At 42.4% G+C, this 18224-nt stretch overlaps 1 protein-coding gene across 1 annotated transcript in view; it reads left to right on the forward strand.

The window, feature by feature from the left end:
* The window catches only part of Ston1 (stonin 1), a 120371-nt gene that overhangs the window by 47009 nt on the left and 55138 nt on the right, over window positions 1-18224 (forward strand). The window contains exon 3 of the mRNA XM_070025558.1: window positions 2033-2235. Within this exon, the coding sequence (XP_069881659.1) occupies window positions 2033-2235 (203 nt within the window). The remainder of the gene's footprint in view (window positions 1-2032; window positions 2236-18224) is intronic.

Genomic DNA, 18224 nt, shown 5'->3' on the forward strand with positions numbered 1-18224 from the left:
TGTAAGCAGCCGAGATGGCTAATGAGCAACTGCTGGTTAATTGACGGATGACTTCTTAAGGCCTTTTACAGCCTTGGGATGCTATTAGTCTCTCTACAAGAAATGGGCTGTAAAGAATGAAAGGCGATTTATCTTTGAAGAATTAAGTGAAATCCTTTAAACTCCTGTTTTGGTGCCTAAAGCTATACTCTGATGAAAATCTTATGGTGGTGGCATACTAGTTTATCTGGCATTTGAAATTACTACCATTTCATCCATTTAGTTAAGTAAAGAGGGCCAGAGTGGATGTGTAGATACAGTGAATAATGTGACAGGAGCATGGGTCAATTCTCTCTCTCTCTCTCTCTCTCTCTCTCTCTCTCTCTCTCTCTCTCTCTCTCTCTCTCGTGTGTGTGTGTGTGTGTGTGTGTGTGTGTGTGTGTGTGTGTGTGTGTGTGTTGGTACTAGGGCTTGAACTCATGTCCTTTAGCCTTGTCACTCAAGGCTGACACTCTATCACGTAAGTGCTATAATTGGAGATAAAAGTCTCACAGACTTTCCTGTTCAGAGTAGTTTTGAACTGTGATCCTGAGATCTCAGCCTCTTGAGTAGCTACGATTACAGGCATGAACCACCAGTACCCAGCCCATGGGCCATTTATAAAGGTACTACTATGGAAATAATTTTACCTGATAGAACACATATACCACATATCATGTCCTGCTTAAGATCTTGGAGTACAGCCAGCATCCCTGGGTCTGGCACAGAGGCCAACCTGGTGGAATATACGTGCATAGTAACAACAAATTGAGTGGAATGAGAGCAAACATTAGACTCAGATAAGTATGCCTTCTCTATACTGCACATCTGTTCCCATCAAAGATTTTCAGAAGTACCAGAGAATGACAATAGTGAAAAGCCATCTGTTCTACAGAAAAGAAAAAAAAAAAGCAACAACAGAATTTTTGGCTTGGAATATTTTCTGAAATGTAATACAATTTCATGTTTAATGTAAAAATATCAAATTAAAAAATCAGTATGACTTAGTTTGAAGGTTACTTTTGCATCATCTATAAAGGGAAAATCAATGGAGATTATGAAAGTTTATTCTGTGTTCTTAAAAAGAAGAGATTTCAGCAGGACTGAAACACATTGTAGTCAAATATCTTTCATTGTGATTAGCAAAAACTTTATAATATTTGTAATTAAAACATATTTCAGTGATGATTTGCACCTGTAATCCTAGCTACTTAAGAGGTTGAGATCTGAGGATCAAGATTTGAAGTCAATGGTATAGGGAAACAAAGGAGGAGACAACAATGCTTGATAAGAAATGTACTCAGAGCTGGGTGCCAGTAGCTCACGCCTGTAATCCTAGCTACTGAGGAGGCTGAGATCTGAGGATTGCGGTTCAAAGCCAGCCCAGCAAGGAAAGTCCGTGAGACTCTTATCTCCAATAAACCACCAGAAAACCGGAAGTGGCACTGTGGCTCAAGCAGTAAAGTGCTTGCCTTGAGCTGAAGAGCTGAGGGACAGTGCCCAAGCCCAGAGTTCAAGCCCCATGACTGACCAAAAAAAAAAAGAAAAGAAAAAAGAAATGTACTCACTATCTTGTCTATGTAATTGTAACCCCTCTGTATGGTATTTTCACAATAATAATAATAAAAAAAAGATTTGAAGCCAGCCTGGGCAGGAAAGTCTGAGAAATGCTTAGCTCCAATCAACTACCAAAAAGCTGGAAGTGGAACTGTGGCTCAAATGGTAGAGCATCAGCCTTGAGTGAAAAAACAAACAAACAAGGGACAGTGCTCAGGCCCTGAGTTAAGCCCCAGTACTGGCACAAAAATAAAAAGAAGAGAAGACAGAAAAGCCATTTCCAGGGAGATTGTGCAGGTGTATGGTAATGACCTGGCTGGCTGGGACTGCACGGCTGTCAGCTGCTGGGCTTGCCAGTTTCTCTGCTAGTTAACTGGCGCCTGTTGTATTAAGGTGAACTTTCCCTCACTACCTCACTATTGGAATACACTGAACATTTGATTTTTGTTTCTTCCAGGTCCAGATCATCCCCATTGTCTGTCGTACAAACTTGAACTTGGATCAGACCAGGAAATCCCCTCCGATTGGTATCCATTCGCTACGGTGCAGTTTTCAATGCCTGACACTTACGCCTCCAGGACCGCGGTCCGGTCTCTCGGGGTAGACAGTGACATCCAGCCCCAGAAGCATGTTCTGCAGCGGGCTTGCTTCAACCTCCAGGTGCGTCCAACTTTGCGTCCACGGCTGGGCCCAGGCTCACCTTTAAGTGTGCCCCCTGTCCTTCAACCCTGGGGCTTGAACTCGGGCTTTTACAAAAAATTATTATTATTATTATTATTATTATTGCAAGTCCTGGGGCTTGAACTCAGGGCCTGGACACTGTCCCTGAGCTTCATTGGCTCAAGGCTAGCACTCTACCATTGGAGCTTTTTCTCTGTTTGTGGTGCTGAGGAATCAAACCAAGGGCTTCATGTATATTAGGCAAGCACTCTGCCACTAAGCCACATTCCCAGCCCCTATCCTGAGCTTTTTGGCTCAAGGCTAGTACTCTACCACCTGAGCCACAGCTCCACTTCTTGATTTTTTTGGTACTGAATTGGGGATTAACATCTTGTGGACTTTCTTGCCTGGCTGCCTTTGAACCACAATCCTATTGAGTAGCTAGGACTACAGCCACAGGTATTCACAGGTATTCAGCCATGCCCCTCTCTCTGTGATGATAAATGATTTCAAAGATCTCAGCTATGGAAACTTGATGGGCACTATGGACTTTAGGAATTCAAAGAACACTTCATACAGGGTTCAACAACAATAACAACAAAACCCAGCACATTAAAAACAAATCACTATCTTATAAACACATTTATAATATAAATCACACTGTTCAAATAGTATTTTCCCAAATATATTCTATGGAAATGTCTGTGTTGTGGGTCATGAAATGCCATGCATGAAATTAATATTAAATGAAAGCTCTGAGGAGTCCCAGCCTCCCCCAGTTCACTGACTGAGGAGTCTGGGGGGGGCGGGGTGGAGGGGCGGGGTGGAGGACGGGTGGTCTGTGGAGCCCCCTGTGGGACAGGCTGGTGACATGATTGTAAGGGTTTTAAAGGTTCACTGTCAGCTCTCTGGCAACTTGGGCTAGATGAATTCTAGAGTGACCTACACTTACACCTGTCTCTAAACTTACATTTCCTTCTTCAAGGTTGGTAGACATGTGGAGAATGTCTGTTGAGTATTTCCTGTAGAATCTGAAAATGGTGACATATGTTACTGCTTTTGTTTATTATTATTATCATCATTATTATTTTTTTTTGTTAGTTGTAGGGCTTGAACTTTGGGCCTGGGCACTGTCCTTCAGCTCTTCAGCTCAAGATTAGCGCTCTATCACTTGAACTACTGCACCACTTCTGACTTTTTCTGTTCATGTGGTGCTGAGGAATTGAATCCAGGGCCTCATGCATGCAAGGCAAACACTCTATCACTAAGCCACCTTCCCAGCCCCTCAGGCAGTTTATTGGAGAGAAGAATCTCACTGACTTTCCTGCCCCGGCTGGCTTTGGACCGTGATCCTCAGATCTCAGCCTCATTAGTAGCTAGGATGACAGGTGAGCAACCAGCGCCCAGCTGTTTTTTTTTTTTTTTTTTTTTTTAGGTTTTTAAAAAAAGTATGTATTTTTTTAAGTACAGGGTTTTAATATGTAGTCTAAGCTGGCCTGAAACTTGTGATCCCTCTCCGCCAGCTCTAAGTGCGTGGATTACAAGAATGCACCACAGCACCAGGCTGCATCTTCAGTTTTGATTGCATTTACTAGCTGGTCGATAACTGTTGGCAGTTCCAAAATGCTATTTCCCATTGAATCAATATCTGCTGAGCATGTCAGAGCATGAGGAGCTGCTGGTGACTCATTCCTGTAATCCTGCTTGAGAGACCTAGCAGTACACAAGAGACAAAGTTCATGTTCCTATGGAGTTTCTGGTGGGGGAAATAAAAATGTAATAAGCAAATAACGTAACTTCAAATAGTGGCAAATGCTGAAAGGGGAATAAAAAGTGACAAGGTCTTTTTTTTAAAATCTAGGGTGGCTCAGGAGGACCTCTGTGATGAGCTGACACTGCATTTCACGTAGAAAGAGTGAAGGCAGCTGGATAGGCACTGTGGCTCCTACCTATAATTCCTGCTACTCAGGAGGCTGAGATCAGAGGGTCATGGTTTGAATTCAGGCTTGGCAGAAAAGTCAGTTAACCAGCAAAAAAGAAGAAGAAGAGGAAGAGGAGGAGGAAGAGGAGGGGGAATGGGAGGGGAGAAGGAGGGGGGAAGGAGAAGGGATCTGTGACTCAGGTGGTAGAGAGAGAGCCAGCCAGCCTTTCATGAAAAAAGACAAGCAGGAGTGTGTGGCCCTGAGTTCAAGCCCCAGTATTAGTACCAAAAATATATAAAGAAATGATGAAGGCAGACAGTTGGCTCACCCAGGTTACCAGCCATAAACTAGGTTAATTAGACATATTAAAAAAATTTTTTTTGGCCAGTCCTAGGGCTTGAACTCTGGGCCTGAGCGCTGTCCCTCAGCCTCTTTTGCTCAAGGCTAGCACCCTACCACTTGAGCCACAGCGCCACTTCTGGCTTTTTCTGTTTATGTGGTGCTGAGGAATCAAACCCAGAGCCTCATGCATGCAAGAAAAGTACTGTATCACTGAGCCACCTTCCCAGCCCTAGACATAATTTTTAATGTGTTCTCCCTTCCAGAGATGCTCTCTGGATCTCTGATGTCCTTGGAATTGCTGATTCCCTGTCTAGCCAGATCTGTCAATATCTTAACAGCAAACATCTCAAAATTAAAATTCATGTTTTGATATCATGTGTGAATTCATGTTTTAAGTAACAAAAATTTGTGATAGAAACATGTTTAACATAAAAAAAATCTGGATCAAAACTATGACTCAGGAGTGTTTGGGTTTGGCCCTGGAGGGCAGGATCGGTGGACTCTACCAGGAAGCAGAGCACCTCAGTTCTGAGCGGGTATGTGTGAGGGCAGAAGGGACGTGTGTGTCTACAGGGTCTTTGGCTCATGTGTAAATAGGACAGAAGAGGGGTTGGCGTTGTGTTGCCTCTGCTAATGCTACCTGTGTCTTGCCTTTGTCTAACAGGTGGAAATAGAAAAGAAATGGATTAAAATTGATGGAGAAGACCCAGGTGAAGCTGGTGGCTGTGTGGCACAGTAGGAGTTGTTGGAATCAAGGACGATGACCCATTGTCAATTGTGCAGCTCCCTGATGAGTTTCTGTCTGCTACCATGTGATGGAAGCGGGGCTGTGTGTGGACTTGTGATATGTCTTTCCCTAGGGCTGTGATCTAAAACATGTCTGTAATTTGTGTGACTCTTGGCTGCTGTGTGTGAGCCATGTTAACTGATTTGATTATTCAGTGACTTGGTTCTCTTCTCTGGGTTACCTCCATGTTGTCTTAGTAGCTGGACCACAGAGGAAAGCAAACAAAAGGAGACACATGAAAACATTTCATTCCCTGTCTTGCTTGTCTCTGAAATCTGGCTAGGTGGAGATTGGAGTTGGAACCATAAGTGAAAATGGAGATTTGGGAGTCTCTACCTGTGGCTCTGAGTAGTTTCTGTTCCCCTGAGCACACTGGCAAGTGAGGGCTGGCTGTGTTTCAGATTTTAATGCAAGCCACTAAAACATACTGGTGGGTGGGATTCCTTTCAAAATGGAGCAAGAGCATCAGACATGAGTTAAAATATTTATGTATATAAAAGATGCATTTTTAAAGTTGATGAATATTGTTTTTTAAAAGTTCAGACTCTAGAATGGATTTTGACACAGTATTAGTTGCAATGAATACCAGGCTCTCTGGAGTGGAAGTCTAAATCATATGATGATTATTTTATGTTAGTGCTACTATCATGTGATTTTATGTGAATTTTACTTAATTTAGAGTAGTTTTCTTTTCAGGATAAGTAAAGTGGGGAGATGCCAGGTTATTATTTTTTTCTTCTTTTTCTCCTCCTACCCCCAATGCCAGGTTATTATACCTAGCTTTTTGGGAGATGATTTTCTTCAAAATCAGAGAAGTGATTGTAACTGTTTAACATCTATTGAAAACCAGTGACATGTGCAGGTATCATTCTGCTGTTAATTCCCTTTTCATATTTATAGGGATAGGTCAGAAGTTTAAACTTTATGAAATCTGTGTTCTGAGTGTTTTTCACCTGAAAAAAAGTCTTTGTGTGGCATTAATATACCTTCAACTTAGGCTAGTCTTAAATATAATTGCTAGACATTTTTCTGTATTTACTAGATTTATTTTTGAGTCGAAGCTGACATTATGTCCTTCCAACTAACATTTTTGTTGGCCTATGGAGTTTTATTTCATACATTTTATTTAATATTGTATTGCTTTCATTTTCATCTATTCCAATAACAGATTAAAACAAACATTTTTTTTATGGTCTGTATCAATCAGCAGATTTTATTGCTTTTCTTCTTCTTTTCTTTTTTTTTTTTTTAAATTTTTTACTGTGAAGCCACAGAATAGAAAAGCTAGTGGTAAAAATGAATCGATATTACTCTTTTTAACTCCATCTGATATCATATGCTAGAGGCTTGCTGTTGATGTTCAGGAAGGCAAATTTGTGTGTATGTCATTTTGAAGAATTCTTGGTAGCTCATATCTATAAATCCTAGTTGCTAGGGAGGCTGAGGTCTGAAGATGGTGGTTCAAAACCAGCTTGGGTACTCTAATTTCCAATTAACCAACAAAACACCAGAAATGGAAGTGTAGCACAAGTGGTAGTATGCTAGTTTTGAGTGAAAAGGCTATGTAAGAGTGCAAGGCTCTGATTTCATGCTCCGGTAAGGGTGGGTGAGCGTGCACACACACACACACACACACACACACACACATACACACATTTCCTTATCATCTGAGATGAGCACCCTGACTTTAGTCTGTTTAGAACAAATAGGGAGATGGGTCCGATTGGATGCTATGGTATAAGCTGGGGAAGTTAGCCAAGTTAATTCCTGCCTTTCCTCTCTGTGTCTTTTATGGCATCTTGCCCGTAAAGAACTCAGTCTGATTCTGAATCACCCCTCCTGCTTCACAGGCTCACTGGCATCTGTGGGCTCCTCACCGCTAGAGTCTTTTGCTGACAAGCCACCCAGCCTTGAGGGGCATCTCAAGATTCAGCAACAAAGACCGACAGAGGCCCACATTGGATTTTTGCCCTATTGCAGAAGGTTGATGAACCGCAGGGCGCCACCACATAATTGTTAATTTACTCATCTATTAGGACCTTTAATATTCATTACTTAGTGTGAAATTAACTTTCTGTGTAGGGAAGAGAGGCTTTTGAATACAATTCTTCTGACCTTAGAAATGGCAGGAGGTCAAATGGAACTACTGAGCGCTAAAAGAAAAAAATCATGGAGGATCCATGCAGACTTCCAGAGGAAGAAGGAGAATCCAGCAAGTCAATAATGATCTTCAAAAACACCTCTGCTTTTGAGGGAGGGAAAGCGGGAGTAAAGCAGAAATACTTCATTTCTAGCATTGTAATTGAGCTCACTTCTTTTTTTTTAACTATGTATCATTTTTATTTTTAACATTTAAATAGAAATCATGTGTCAGTGGCTTACGCCTGTAATCCTAGCTACTTAGGATGCTGAGATCTGAGGATTCTGGTTCGAAGCCAGCCAGGGCAGGAAGGTCCATGAGACTATTATCTCCAGTTAACCAAGAAAAAGCTGGAAGTAGAGCTGTGGCTTAAGTGGTAGAACTCTAACCTTGAGCAAAACAAACTCAGGGACAGCCCAGGCCCTGAGTTCAAGCCCCAGGACTGTTGAGCTCACTTCTTTATGCGTTGGACTGGTTTGGGGTCAGTAGTTTGACACTAGCTAACTTGCCCTCATGTAACCAGTTAGTGACTAGTCATCCTGCTGTCATGGCTATTTTTCCACTTCCAAGGTCATATGACTTGTGCAAACAAATTAATTAATCATAGGTTGATCATTGCAGTATCAATTGTGTAAGTAGGGGTTTAAGAGCATTTCCTTTTTTCTAGGAGAATCACAAGAGCGTATCAACTTACAAAGGTATGACAAAAGGAGCCAGGTGCTGGTGGTACATGCCTTAATCCCAGCTATGTAAGAGGCTGAGATATGAGGATTTGGGTTCAAAGGCAGCCCTGGCAGAAAAATATTTGAGTCTTCTTTCCAATTTACCAGCAAAATGCTGGAAGTGGAGCTGTGGTTCACGTGGTAGGGAGACAGCTTTGGGTGAAAAAGCTGAGCAAGTGAGGCTGAGTTCAAGCCCCAGTTCTGGTGCACACACACACACACACACACACACACACACACACACACACACACACACACACACACACACACACACATGTACACAAAAAGATGCAAAAAGGAAGAGTAGAGTTTTTGACTTCATATATATATATATATATATATATATATGTATGTAAAAGAGTTCTGTATTTTCTTATTCTGGAGTTGTGCCTAGGACAGCCCTTTTTCCTATCAACTGAGTTAGAAGGCCTTCCTTCACAATGAGCATTATAATGGTTTATTCAAAATATGATCGTGGGTCCTAGCAATACAAATACAAAACAGATTCAGCCTTAATAACCATGTAACAAAATATTGTGTAGATTGTATATTGATTTTTTCTAAAATTAAAGATGTATTTCAAATAATTCTTGCTGTGCTGTGAACTTGTATCTTCTTTTGTATGACCCTGGGCTATTTTTTTTAAAGGTGTGAAATCAATTTTAATAACCTTAAACAATTGCCTCTCTGTCATTCTCATGTATACAATTAAGGAGTCATTAAATGTGGCATCTTGGCATATTCTGGATAAAAAATACCACTATGAAACGCTGATGATGTCATATAGGATGAGTTTTGAGAGACAATACCGCTATGACTCATAGAGATATGAGTTGAATGTGTGAATAAGGGTTTAACTCATTGATTAATGAGGAGACTGGTAAGATATTACAACTCTACTGCAAGTACTCAAAGGGCAGAAGCATACATAGAGGAAAAAAAAGTAAGAAATTCTGAAATGAATCTGCAAATAGGTCCAAGCCAGTCACAGGGCAATGACAATCCCTCTCAATCTCATGGTTAATTTGCATTTCTGCTGACAAGGATCCTGGGCATTAAGATCAGTATGTTTTTTTTTTTTTTAACAGATCTGTAAAATAATTCAAAGACAAGGAATGGTGTTGTGAGCCAGACAGGACTTGAGAATCTTCCACCATTTTTCCCAACCTAAACACAGGCGGCTGGAACTGCCAGCACTGGAAGCTTGTGCATGCAAAAGCAAAGTTTCTAAATGTCAGGAAACTATGTCACCCAGCTGTGCTAGAATGTATTTAGATAAGGTGTGAGTGGTGTGGTGGTTGCTGTGTGAAGGCAACTTGGTGCTGGTAAGACGCCAGCCTCATGAAACTAACCTTTCTACCCTTCATTGTAGAAGAAGAATGACATTTGTGGGTATTCCCCCATTTTTATTGTGACGATGCCCTCCAGAGGGGTTACAGTCATGTGGGTAAGGCAATGAGCACATTTCTTGTCGCGCATTAGCACCCCCTCCTTTGTTGTTCTTCCGCTATGCATCTCCATCCATGCCAACCTCTTCATCCTTCTCCCTCAAGTCTCCCAACCCTGCCCATCCCCTCCATTTACATAGGTCTCTTTCACACCTCTGTCATTGAGTATCATGATTGCATTTTCCCAACCTTTCTCCAGTTGAATTAAATGATCATTTATTTATTTATTTAGGGATGTGTGTGTTGATACTGGGGCTTGAACTCAGGGCTTCATGTCCTCACTTGGCTTTTTCTCTCAAAGCTGGTGGTGCTCTGCCCCATGAGCCACAAGCTCCCCCCGACCCTCGCCCTGGTTTCTGGCTTTTTGGTGGTTAATTGGAAATAAGAGGCTCATAGACTTTCTACTCAGGCTGGTTTTGAACCGTCACCCTCAGATCTCAGCCTCCTGAATTGCGAGGATTACTGGTGCCTGCCTTTATTAACATGAGTATTTCAAAACTGCCTTAGCCCTTCACAGAGGCCAGGCCCTGAGGTACTGTGCCAGCCATTGGTTCTTATCCTCAGGAAGCAAAAGGATTAAGTGGTAGAAGCTGATCACATTCAAGACAGCATTCTTCACATCCCATTAGTCACCCGGTTCTTGTTCTGTTTCAAGTCCCCCTGGACTTCCCCACCTGTGTGGACACGTGGCTTCTATGTCACCTCTCCTACACCCTCTCCATCCCTAGACCTTCATGTCCAACCCAGCGATCTAGCATGTAGGGCAAGGAGAATCTGGTAATAGCCAGTCTGTATGGATCTTGGCATGGAATTTTATGGGACCAACCTAATTATCTGTGCATGTCCCCTGGGTAATATGAACTAAGGACATTGAAAGATAGACTAATTTTGTGTCTGTGTGGTGCTGGGGATGGAACTCAGGGCCTTACAATTGCTTTACTACTAAACTATATCCCTAGTTCATAATTTTTAAAGTACGATAGTTAGCAAGCAGATCATCGATTTACAAAGCAAAACAAAACCCTCTAAAAACACAAACAATGTCCCCTCCCCCAGAGAAATAAAAGTTGTATGCAGCCAGGTGCTGGTGGCTCACGTAGGTAATCCTAGCTACTCAGGAGGCCCAGACCTGAGGGCCACAGTTAGAAGGCAGCCATGAGACTCTTTATCTACAATTAATCACAGAAAAGGCCAGTAACGGTTCTGTGGCTCAAGGGGCAGAGTGCTAGCCTTGAGCAAAAGGAGCTCAGGCAAGCCCAGAGTTCAAGCCCCAAGACTGGGGGGAAAAAAGTTGTACTTAGCTCATACCTATAATCCTAGCTACTCAGGAGGCTGAGATCTAAGGATCACAGCTTGAAGCCAGCTCAAGACAGAAAAATCCATGAGACTCTTATCTCCAGTCAATCACTAAAAAGCTGAAAGTAGAGGTTTGGTCAAACACATACACACGCAAAGTTGTAAGTAACATGCCTTTAAAATCATGTCTCACCTCTAAGGGGAAGGAGAATGGATCAGTGTAATTGTCCCATAGTTTGCAGGTAAAAGTTCTTTTCCGTAAGACTTCTTTGGTAAGTAAGACAAATCACCATTCTACCTTGAAATTTGTGACTTCTCCTACCTGTATCTGTACCAGCACAGAAACCAGTTGTTAAGAAGAAATTTAGCCTATTTAAATAACATGATTGTGACTGGGTTGAAACGCCCTCCCCCCACAGCAAAAATACCCTTTTTTGTTTCACAAGAATTGCTGTGACACCATTGAAATGTAGGTTGCAATACACTCTTACAACAGAAGAGGGCGCTCTTAGGCAAGCTGCTGCTACTCAGTATCAGAAACCTTAGCCTTTAAATTTGGTGGTGCTTGTATTATGATTAATAAAAGATCTTTAGGGCATTTTAAAAAGCATTTCAAAGCATTGTGAGTCTAGTGGAGCATGATTAAAATTAATACAGTAGACAAACCCTTTAAAGTATTCTTAATGCCTGGTCTAAAAATGCTGTTGAATACAATTTTACACATCCTAAAGGTTTAAATATTAAGCTTATCTTTAAACATTTCTAATTATTAAAGAGAGAAAAATAGCATCTTCTCTCTCTGCAGAATTAAAAAAATGTTGAATGAGTTAATAATTCTCACTCTTTTTATTTAAAAAAGATTTATAAAGTGTTATAATTAATCCATCTCATTTTGGCATGTTTGGAGGTTAGTGTGGTCTCCAGAAATTAGCTCCACTCTAGAATTGTAGTTCAGATTTATAGTTAAGAACAAACAAAAATATTCTTGTAGAAGAATATCTCATACTTCCTGAATTCAGGAATGAGCCATTTTGCTCTTTTAGTCCTTGGGAAGTAATAATGAACTAATTTTTAGAGAACTCTTTCTGGAAGAGAGAAAGAAGAGAGAGAGAGACAGACAGAGATAGAGACGGACAGAGAGACAGAGAGAGAGAGGGTTTTTCGGAGTAGATATTCTAGCATAAAGCCTTTAGAATATTCTATTTTTGTTATGGGCAAGATTATGGGTGTATTCTGAGATATCCTAAAAGTATCTTCCACATCCTGAAGTACTAAACTAGAGTTACTTAAGCCTTCCATAGATTGCCACTATGAATAACTTGAAAATGCTGAATCAGTGCAATTAATCATCTTTCTGGTCATTCAAACATTTGTCAAGACTTTATCATGTCTGTGTTTTCTAGGCTCTGCAGACAAGCAACCACAAACCCTGCTCATTCCTGCTCTCGCAGAGGCGACATAATAGTGGCGGAAGTCGGACAACAGATAAGCAATATGTGGCCATTGCTATGCGGAAAAAATAAAGCAGAGTAAGTGACCAAGTGGCAGGCTCAAGTTAAGCTGACCCTCTCTCCCAGACCCGCAGGGAGGCGAGTGTCCAGCAGAGGGCGCTGCCGGCACACAGGCGCTGGCAGGCGGCCTTAGCCGGCCCTGGCCTAGTCTCTCAGCTCTGCTGGCTGGAGCTGGGTGGATGGAGGTTGAGGAGGAGTCTGGAGAGCTGGTGAGCTGGACCGGGAGGAGATCAGGGAGGGCTCTTCAGGCTGAGATAAGAAAGAGGTAGGCGGCTTTGTGTGCCAGGAGTTTCATGAACTTTATGCATGACAAGATGCATCTCAGATGGTGGCTGGGACATGCGCAGAGTCAGGGAAGTGGGTTCCCTTGGTTCCCTTGGTCCCCTGGCTCCACCATCACCTAGACTTGGGTGGATGGTAAAGAACAGACAGCGCTGGTGGAGGCGGGAAGTCCCCCCTCTGAAGATCCCGGTGTTCACAATCTGAGGAGGTCCTTTCCTTCATGGGGGGGGGAGCTATCCCCTCCCTGCCCCAAGCCTCCTTTAAAGGACACCAATTCCCATCCATCATGGCCTCTCACCTCCAGCTTTTCCATCGGTTACCCCGTGGTTAGATTGGATCCCGTGAGCTTTGTGAAGATGCGGACATTGAGACTGTTGTGGCGGGTATCCGGCCTGGTGATGGGAGAGGAAAAGTGGGGTGGATTCAGAACATACTTGAAATGTAGGGGGTCGAGAGAGACAGAGACAGAGACAGACAGAGGAGAGAGAGAGGGAGAAAGAGACAGAGAGAGAGGGAGACAGACAGAGGGAGAGACAGACAGAGACAGACAGACAGAGACAGAGAGACAGGAGAGAGAGTGGGAGAGAGAGAGACAGAGGCAGAGAGACAGAGGAGAGAGGGAGAGAGAGACAGAGGCAGAGAGACAGAGAGACACAGAGAGAGACACAGAGAGAGGGAGAGACAGAGACAGACAGAGACAGACAGAGGAGAGAGAGAGAGGGAGAGAGAGGGAGAGACAGAGAGAGACAAGAGACAGAGAGAGACATAGAGACAGAGAGACAGAGAGAGACAGACAGAGGAGAGAGAGAGGGAGAGACAGAGACAGAGACAAACAGACAGAGAGACAGAGACAGAGAGACAGACAGAGGAGAGAGAGAGAGGGAGAGAGAGACAGAGACAGAGGCAGAGAGACAGAGGAGAGAGAGAGGGAGAGAGACAGAGAGAGGGAGAGACAGAGAGACAGAGAGACAGAGACAGAGACAGACAGACAGAGACAGAGACAGAGAGACAGAGACAGAGGCAGAGAGACAGAGGAGAGAGGGAGAGAGACAGAGAGACACAGAGAGAGACAGAGAGAGAGGGAGAGACAGAGACAGACAGAGACAGACAGAGGAGAGAGAGAGGGAAAGAGAGACAGAGAGTGGAGAGAGGGAGAGACAGAGAGAGAGGGAGAGACAGAGAGAGACATAGAGAGACAGAGAGAGACAGAGAGACATAGAGACAGAGAGAGACAGAGAGAGGGAGAGAGAGACAGACAGAGACAGACAGAGACAGACAGAGAGACAGAGAGACAGGGACAGGGACAGAGGCAGAGAGAGACAGAGATGTATGTATACATGTACATACATGTGTATGTCTGCACGCATGCATGTATGTATGTATGTTTTGGAGGTAGAATGTGAGGGAAAGAAGGGAACCAAAGATGCTTTTGCAGATTTGGGGCCTGAGGAAGTCAAGGATGGAGGCATTGTTGATGGAGTAGGGGGAGACAGTTGCAGGTACATGTTTCTGGGAAGTAAATCTGAGTCATGTGTGGATGTGTTAACTTTAAGATGCCTATTAAAGCCCATAAGAGGAAGGCATACACATTTTGATATTTTTGCAGGTACCTATGTCTTCCAAAGCAAATAAAAACCCCAAGAAGCCATATGCCACAAGACTTACATACTTCTTCAAACAAGGAATGATAAACTGTGGTGCAATGACAAGACAAAAGGGCTTGGGGTCGGTGTGGGGAACTCCCCAGGCGATATACTGGGAAATGATCGGAAGGTAAGGGTTATTTTAGGAGATTGGTTTATATGGCCTGCGTCCTGCTCTCTCCTGCGAGAGCACTGTGCTCATGGGAAGGTTTATGAGCTGTTTGTAAGTAGAAAGGCCGAGGTCACACAGCCTTCCCATGCCTGTTCTTTCCCCAGTGTCTTTAGCCTAGACCCTTCAATGTGTTTAAGCATGATATGCACCCCTTAAGCTCTTTTGAGGAACTTTGCTATAAATGTGAACAGTGGAACCATGACTGATGGAGATGTTTTTGTTTTTGCTAGTACTAGAGACTTAAACTTAGGGCCTTCCAATCGAGTTCAGTTTTCTTGATTTTGGTTGGTGCTCAACCAGTGTGGCTTTATGGATGGTTAGTGCAGATGCAGTCTTGTGGACTTTTCTGCATGGCTAGATTTGAACTTTGATGCTTCAGATCTCAGCCTCCTGGGTAGCTAGGATTACAGGCATGAGCCACTAGCACTGGGTTATTGTCCTTCTTAAGACCTAAGTTTGGGCTTTTGATTCTATAGTTCTTTCTTCCTCATTCTTATTATGCTTTATTTTATAGGAATGGACTGGCATAAATTATTTTTTCTCTTTCTGTTGTCTTTGCTCATAGAAAATGATTCCTTCCAGTCTATGCTAACAAAACAAGGTGCCATCTAGCACGGGTAGTTTGGTTGGGCCAGCTTGTATTTCTTCACAATTTTCAGGGACCATAAGCTTGCTGTTGTGTTTATGACACATTTCAAGGCAAATTTACCTACTGCTGCGATCACTTCTTATTTTGTTAAATTTTTATTTTCTTGATTGAGCTTCACTGGGTCAGTGTTGTGCTATGTTGCTGTGATAATTTTTGAGTTTTCTATTAAATCCAAAGTAATTAGGAAGCAGTTGCAGGATTTTAAAAAAGTACAAGTATTAATTTATAGTTTTTTATATTTACATATTTGAATTTTGGTTTTTTATTACAATTTGATATAGTAATTTTCTTTTTTGGTCGGTCGTGGGGCCTGAACTCTGGGTCTGGGTGCTGTCCTTCAGCTCTTCAGCTCAAGGCTAGTGCTCTACCACTTGAACCACAGCGCCACTTCCAGCTTTTTTTTTTTTTCTGCTATGTGGTGCTGAGGAATCAAACCCAGGGCCTCATGCATGTGAGGCAAGCACTCTAACACTAAGCCGCCTTCCCAGCTCTTGATATAGTAATATTTTATATAGCAAGTGTCCAGCAACTTCTAAGTGAATTTGAATATAATAAAATTATTTAATATAATAAAATTATTTGTAAAAAGTATAATTTAAGCAACTGGTAATCATACTACTAGTGTGATATTTATTACTAAGCTAATATTTAATAGTTTTCTTTCTTTTCCTCTACCCTCTGCTACTGGGGTTTGAACTCAGGACCTCATACGTGCTAAGTTGGTGTTCTACTTCTTTTTTTTTTTTTTTTTTGTCAGTCATGGGGCTTGAACTCTGGGCTTGGGTGCTGTCCCTCAGCTCTTTAGCTCAAGGCGAGCACTCTACCGCTTGAGCTACAGCACCACTTCTGGTTTTCTGGTGGTTAATTGGAGATAAGAATTTCACAGACTTTCCTGTCCAGGCTGGCTTTGAACTGTGATCCTCAGATCTCTGAATAGCTAGGATTATGGGTGTGAGCACTGCCACCTAGCAGTGTTCTGCTTCTTAAACTTCACCTTCAGCTTGGATTTTTGCTGGCTATTTTGGAGATGGGGTCCCTTGCACTTTTATGCTCAGCTCATGGTGGCCTCACACCTTGATCCTCCAGATCTCAGTCTCCTGAATAGTTAGAATTAAGGCATGAGCTACCAGCGCCTGGCTTATTTTCTTGATTTGTTGTTTTTCTTATAAAAGAAGGTAGAACTAAGGAGATTATCAAATTAAGATTTCAGGAATTACCTGGCTTATTTGTATACAGGGACACTCTTTTTTTCTTAGTTTCACAATATTTAGATTTTGTAGGGTACACACTGATAGACAAATTACATTGACCATAAAGTGAGTGAGTTCCACAGTGATCAAAGTCAAGTTGCTCAATTAGCAGTGCTGGGGATTGAACCCAGGGCTTAATGCATGCTAGACAAAGGCTCTGTTACTAAGTTACACTCCCAGCTCAGCTGCTCAATTATAATGGAGGCAGAACTCATGGAAAGTAATCCCAAATTAAAGTGGGGTTCTTGGGAGCAATGGTGCCCAACATGGCAGTATGTGCTGCTGGGATTAGCCAGTGGCTGTCAGGGTGTGGTCCTGTTGTTCTTTGAGAAGCGTCTGAAAATGCTGTCTTGCTCTCAAAGCATCTGTCAAACTCTAAATTACTAAAACTTAGGTGCATATGTATTTTCCAGTCAAATAGCTGAGGTCAATACCTCTCATCGGGGGTCTGAGAAAGTGTAGAGACATTATTGAAGGGGTGAGACACTCCAAGTAGTTAGCCCAACATCCTATATGTCACTCATAAAACAAATTTTGGATATGGAATCATTTAAACTCTACCAATTAAAACAATTCACAGTTACAATAGAAGAATAGACTTCAGTTAAAAAACATTGTTACTCTAGTAGAATGTCCACGGTTGATGCCTGTAATCCTAGCGACCTGACAAGTTGAGATCCAAAGTATTGTTTCCAAGCCAGCTAAAGCAAAAAAAAAAAAAAAAAAAAAAAATCTGTGAGACTCCATCTCTAGTTAATCAGCACAAAGCTAGGCCGGAAGCACGGTTCAAGTGATAAAGTGCCATGAATGAAAAAAGCTGAGCAAGAGAATGAGACCCTGAGTTCAGCATCAGAGCCTCATTCCGTGATTCTCAGTGCTCGCGTGCACGTGCGTGTTACTAGAACGTAGCATAAAGGGACCAAACCTAACAAAAATATAGCTTGCAATTCACAACCCATTTCATTCTTTTCAATTTAAAAGCACAAATAAAAATTGCACATGGTTACACAAAATGACAGAATCAAAGTAAGCTAAGCGATCTCTTCACCCTTACAATTACTGTTTATGATAAATCATATGGCTTAAATCCAAGAATCTGGAGGACCAAAAGGGAAGTCGACACCAACTGCATATGCAACAAGTTTGAACGTCTGGACTGTTACCGTTTCCTGAGCCGTATGCCATGGATTTAAGTCCACATATCAAGGGTCTAACAGGATAACCAGCCAGATTAATATCCATGTAAATACAATTCAGTACTGAGAAACTAGAATACACTGACCTGAATCTTTCAGTAATTATTACAGCGAGTATATAGAAAGAAATAGAAGAGAGGTGGGGGGTGGTTTATTGTAGACGTTGCTTAGAAATGTCAGCAATGTTGATCATTGGCTGGTCACCTGTGGACTGACTTTCCCTTGCTTTGTTATTGTGTTTCAATTCTATGCTTTGAGCCTTGGTACACCACAGAGTGCAGGATGGATGCATGTGATCCTTTGGTGAGAGGCAAGTTAATGATGCCAAGGAGAGAGAGGCAATTTCCAGGGCTATGTCTGTGAGTAGACAGGAGGAGATGGGGGCGAGGGCTGCTGGCGGCGGGGCTGACTCAGAAGAGAGCTCATCACGAGTCAGGAGGAAGGCCCGCTGCCTGGCTACAGGTGTCTGGACGCCTGACCATCCACGGGGTTATTATTTCTTAGTTCCTTTTCCAACGGTGGAATTCGATTAGGAGTTTTTTCATCGATTTCTTTAAGAACACTTTACGACTGTCTGGCTTTAATTTCCCATTCTTGAAGACTTTGCTCATCTCTCTCAGACTATACTT

This window comes from Dipodomys merriami, unplaced genomic scaffold (genome assembly GCF_024711535.1).
Source record: "Dipodomys merriami isolate MVZ:Mamm:240054 unplaced genomic scaffold, mDipMer1.0.p SCAF_17, whole genome shotgun sequence".
Taxonomy (NCBI): domain Eukaryota; kingdom Metazoa; phylum Chordata; class Mammalia; order Rodentia; family Heteromyidae; genus Dipodomys; species Dipodomys merriami.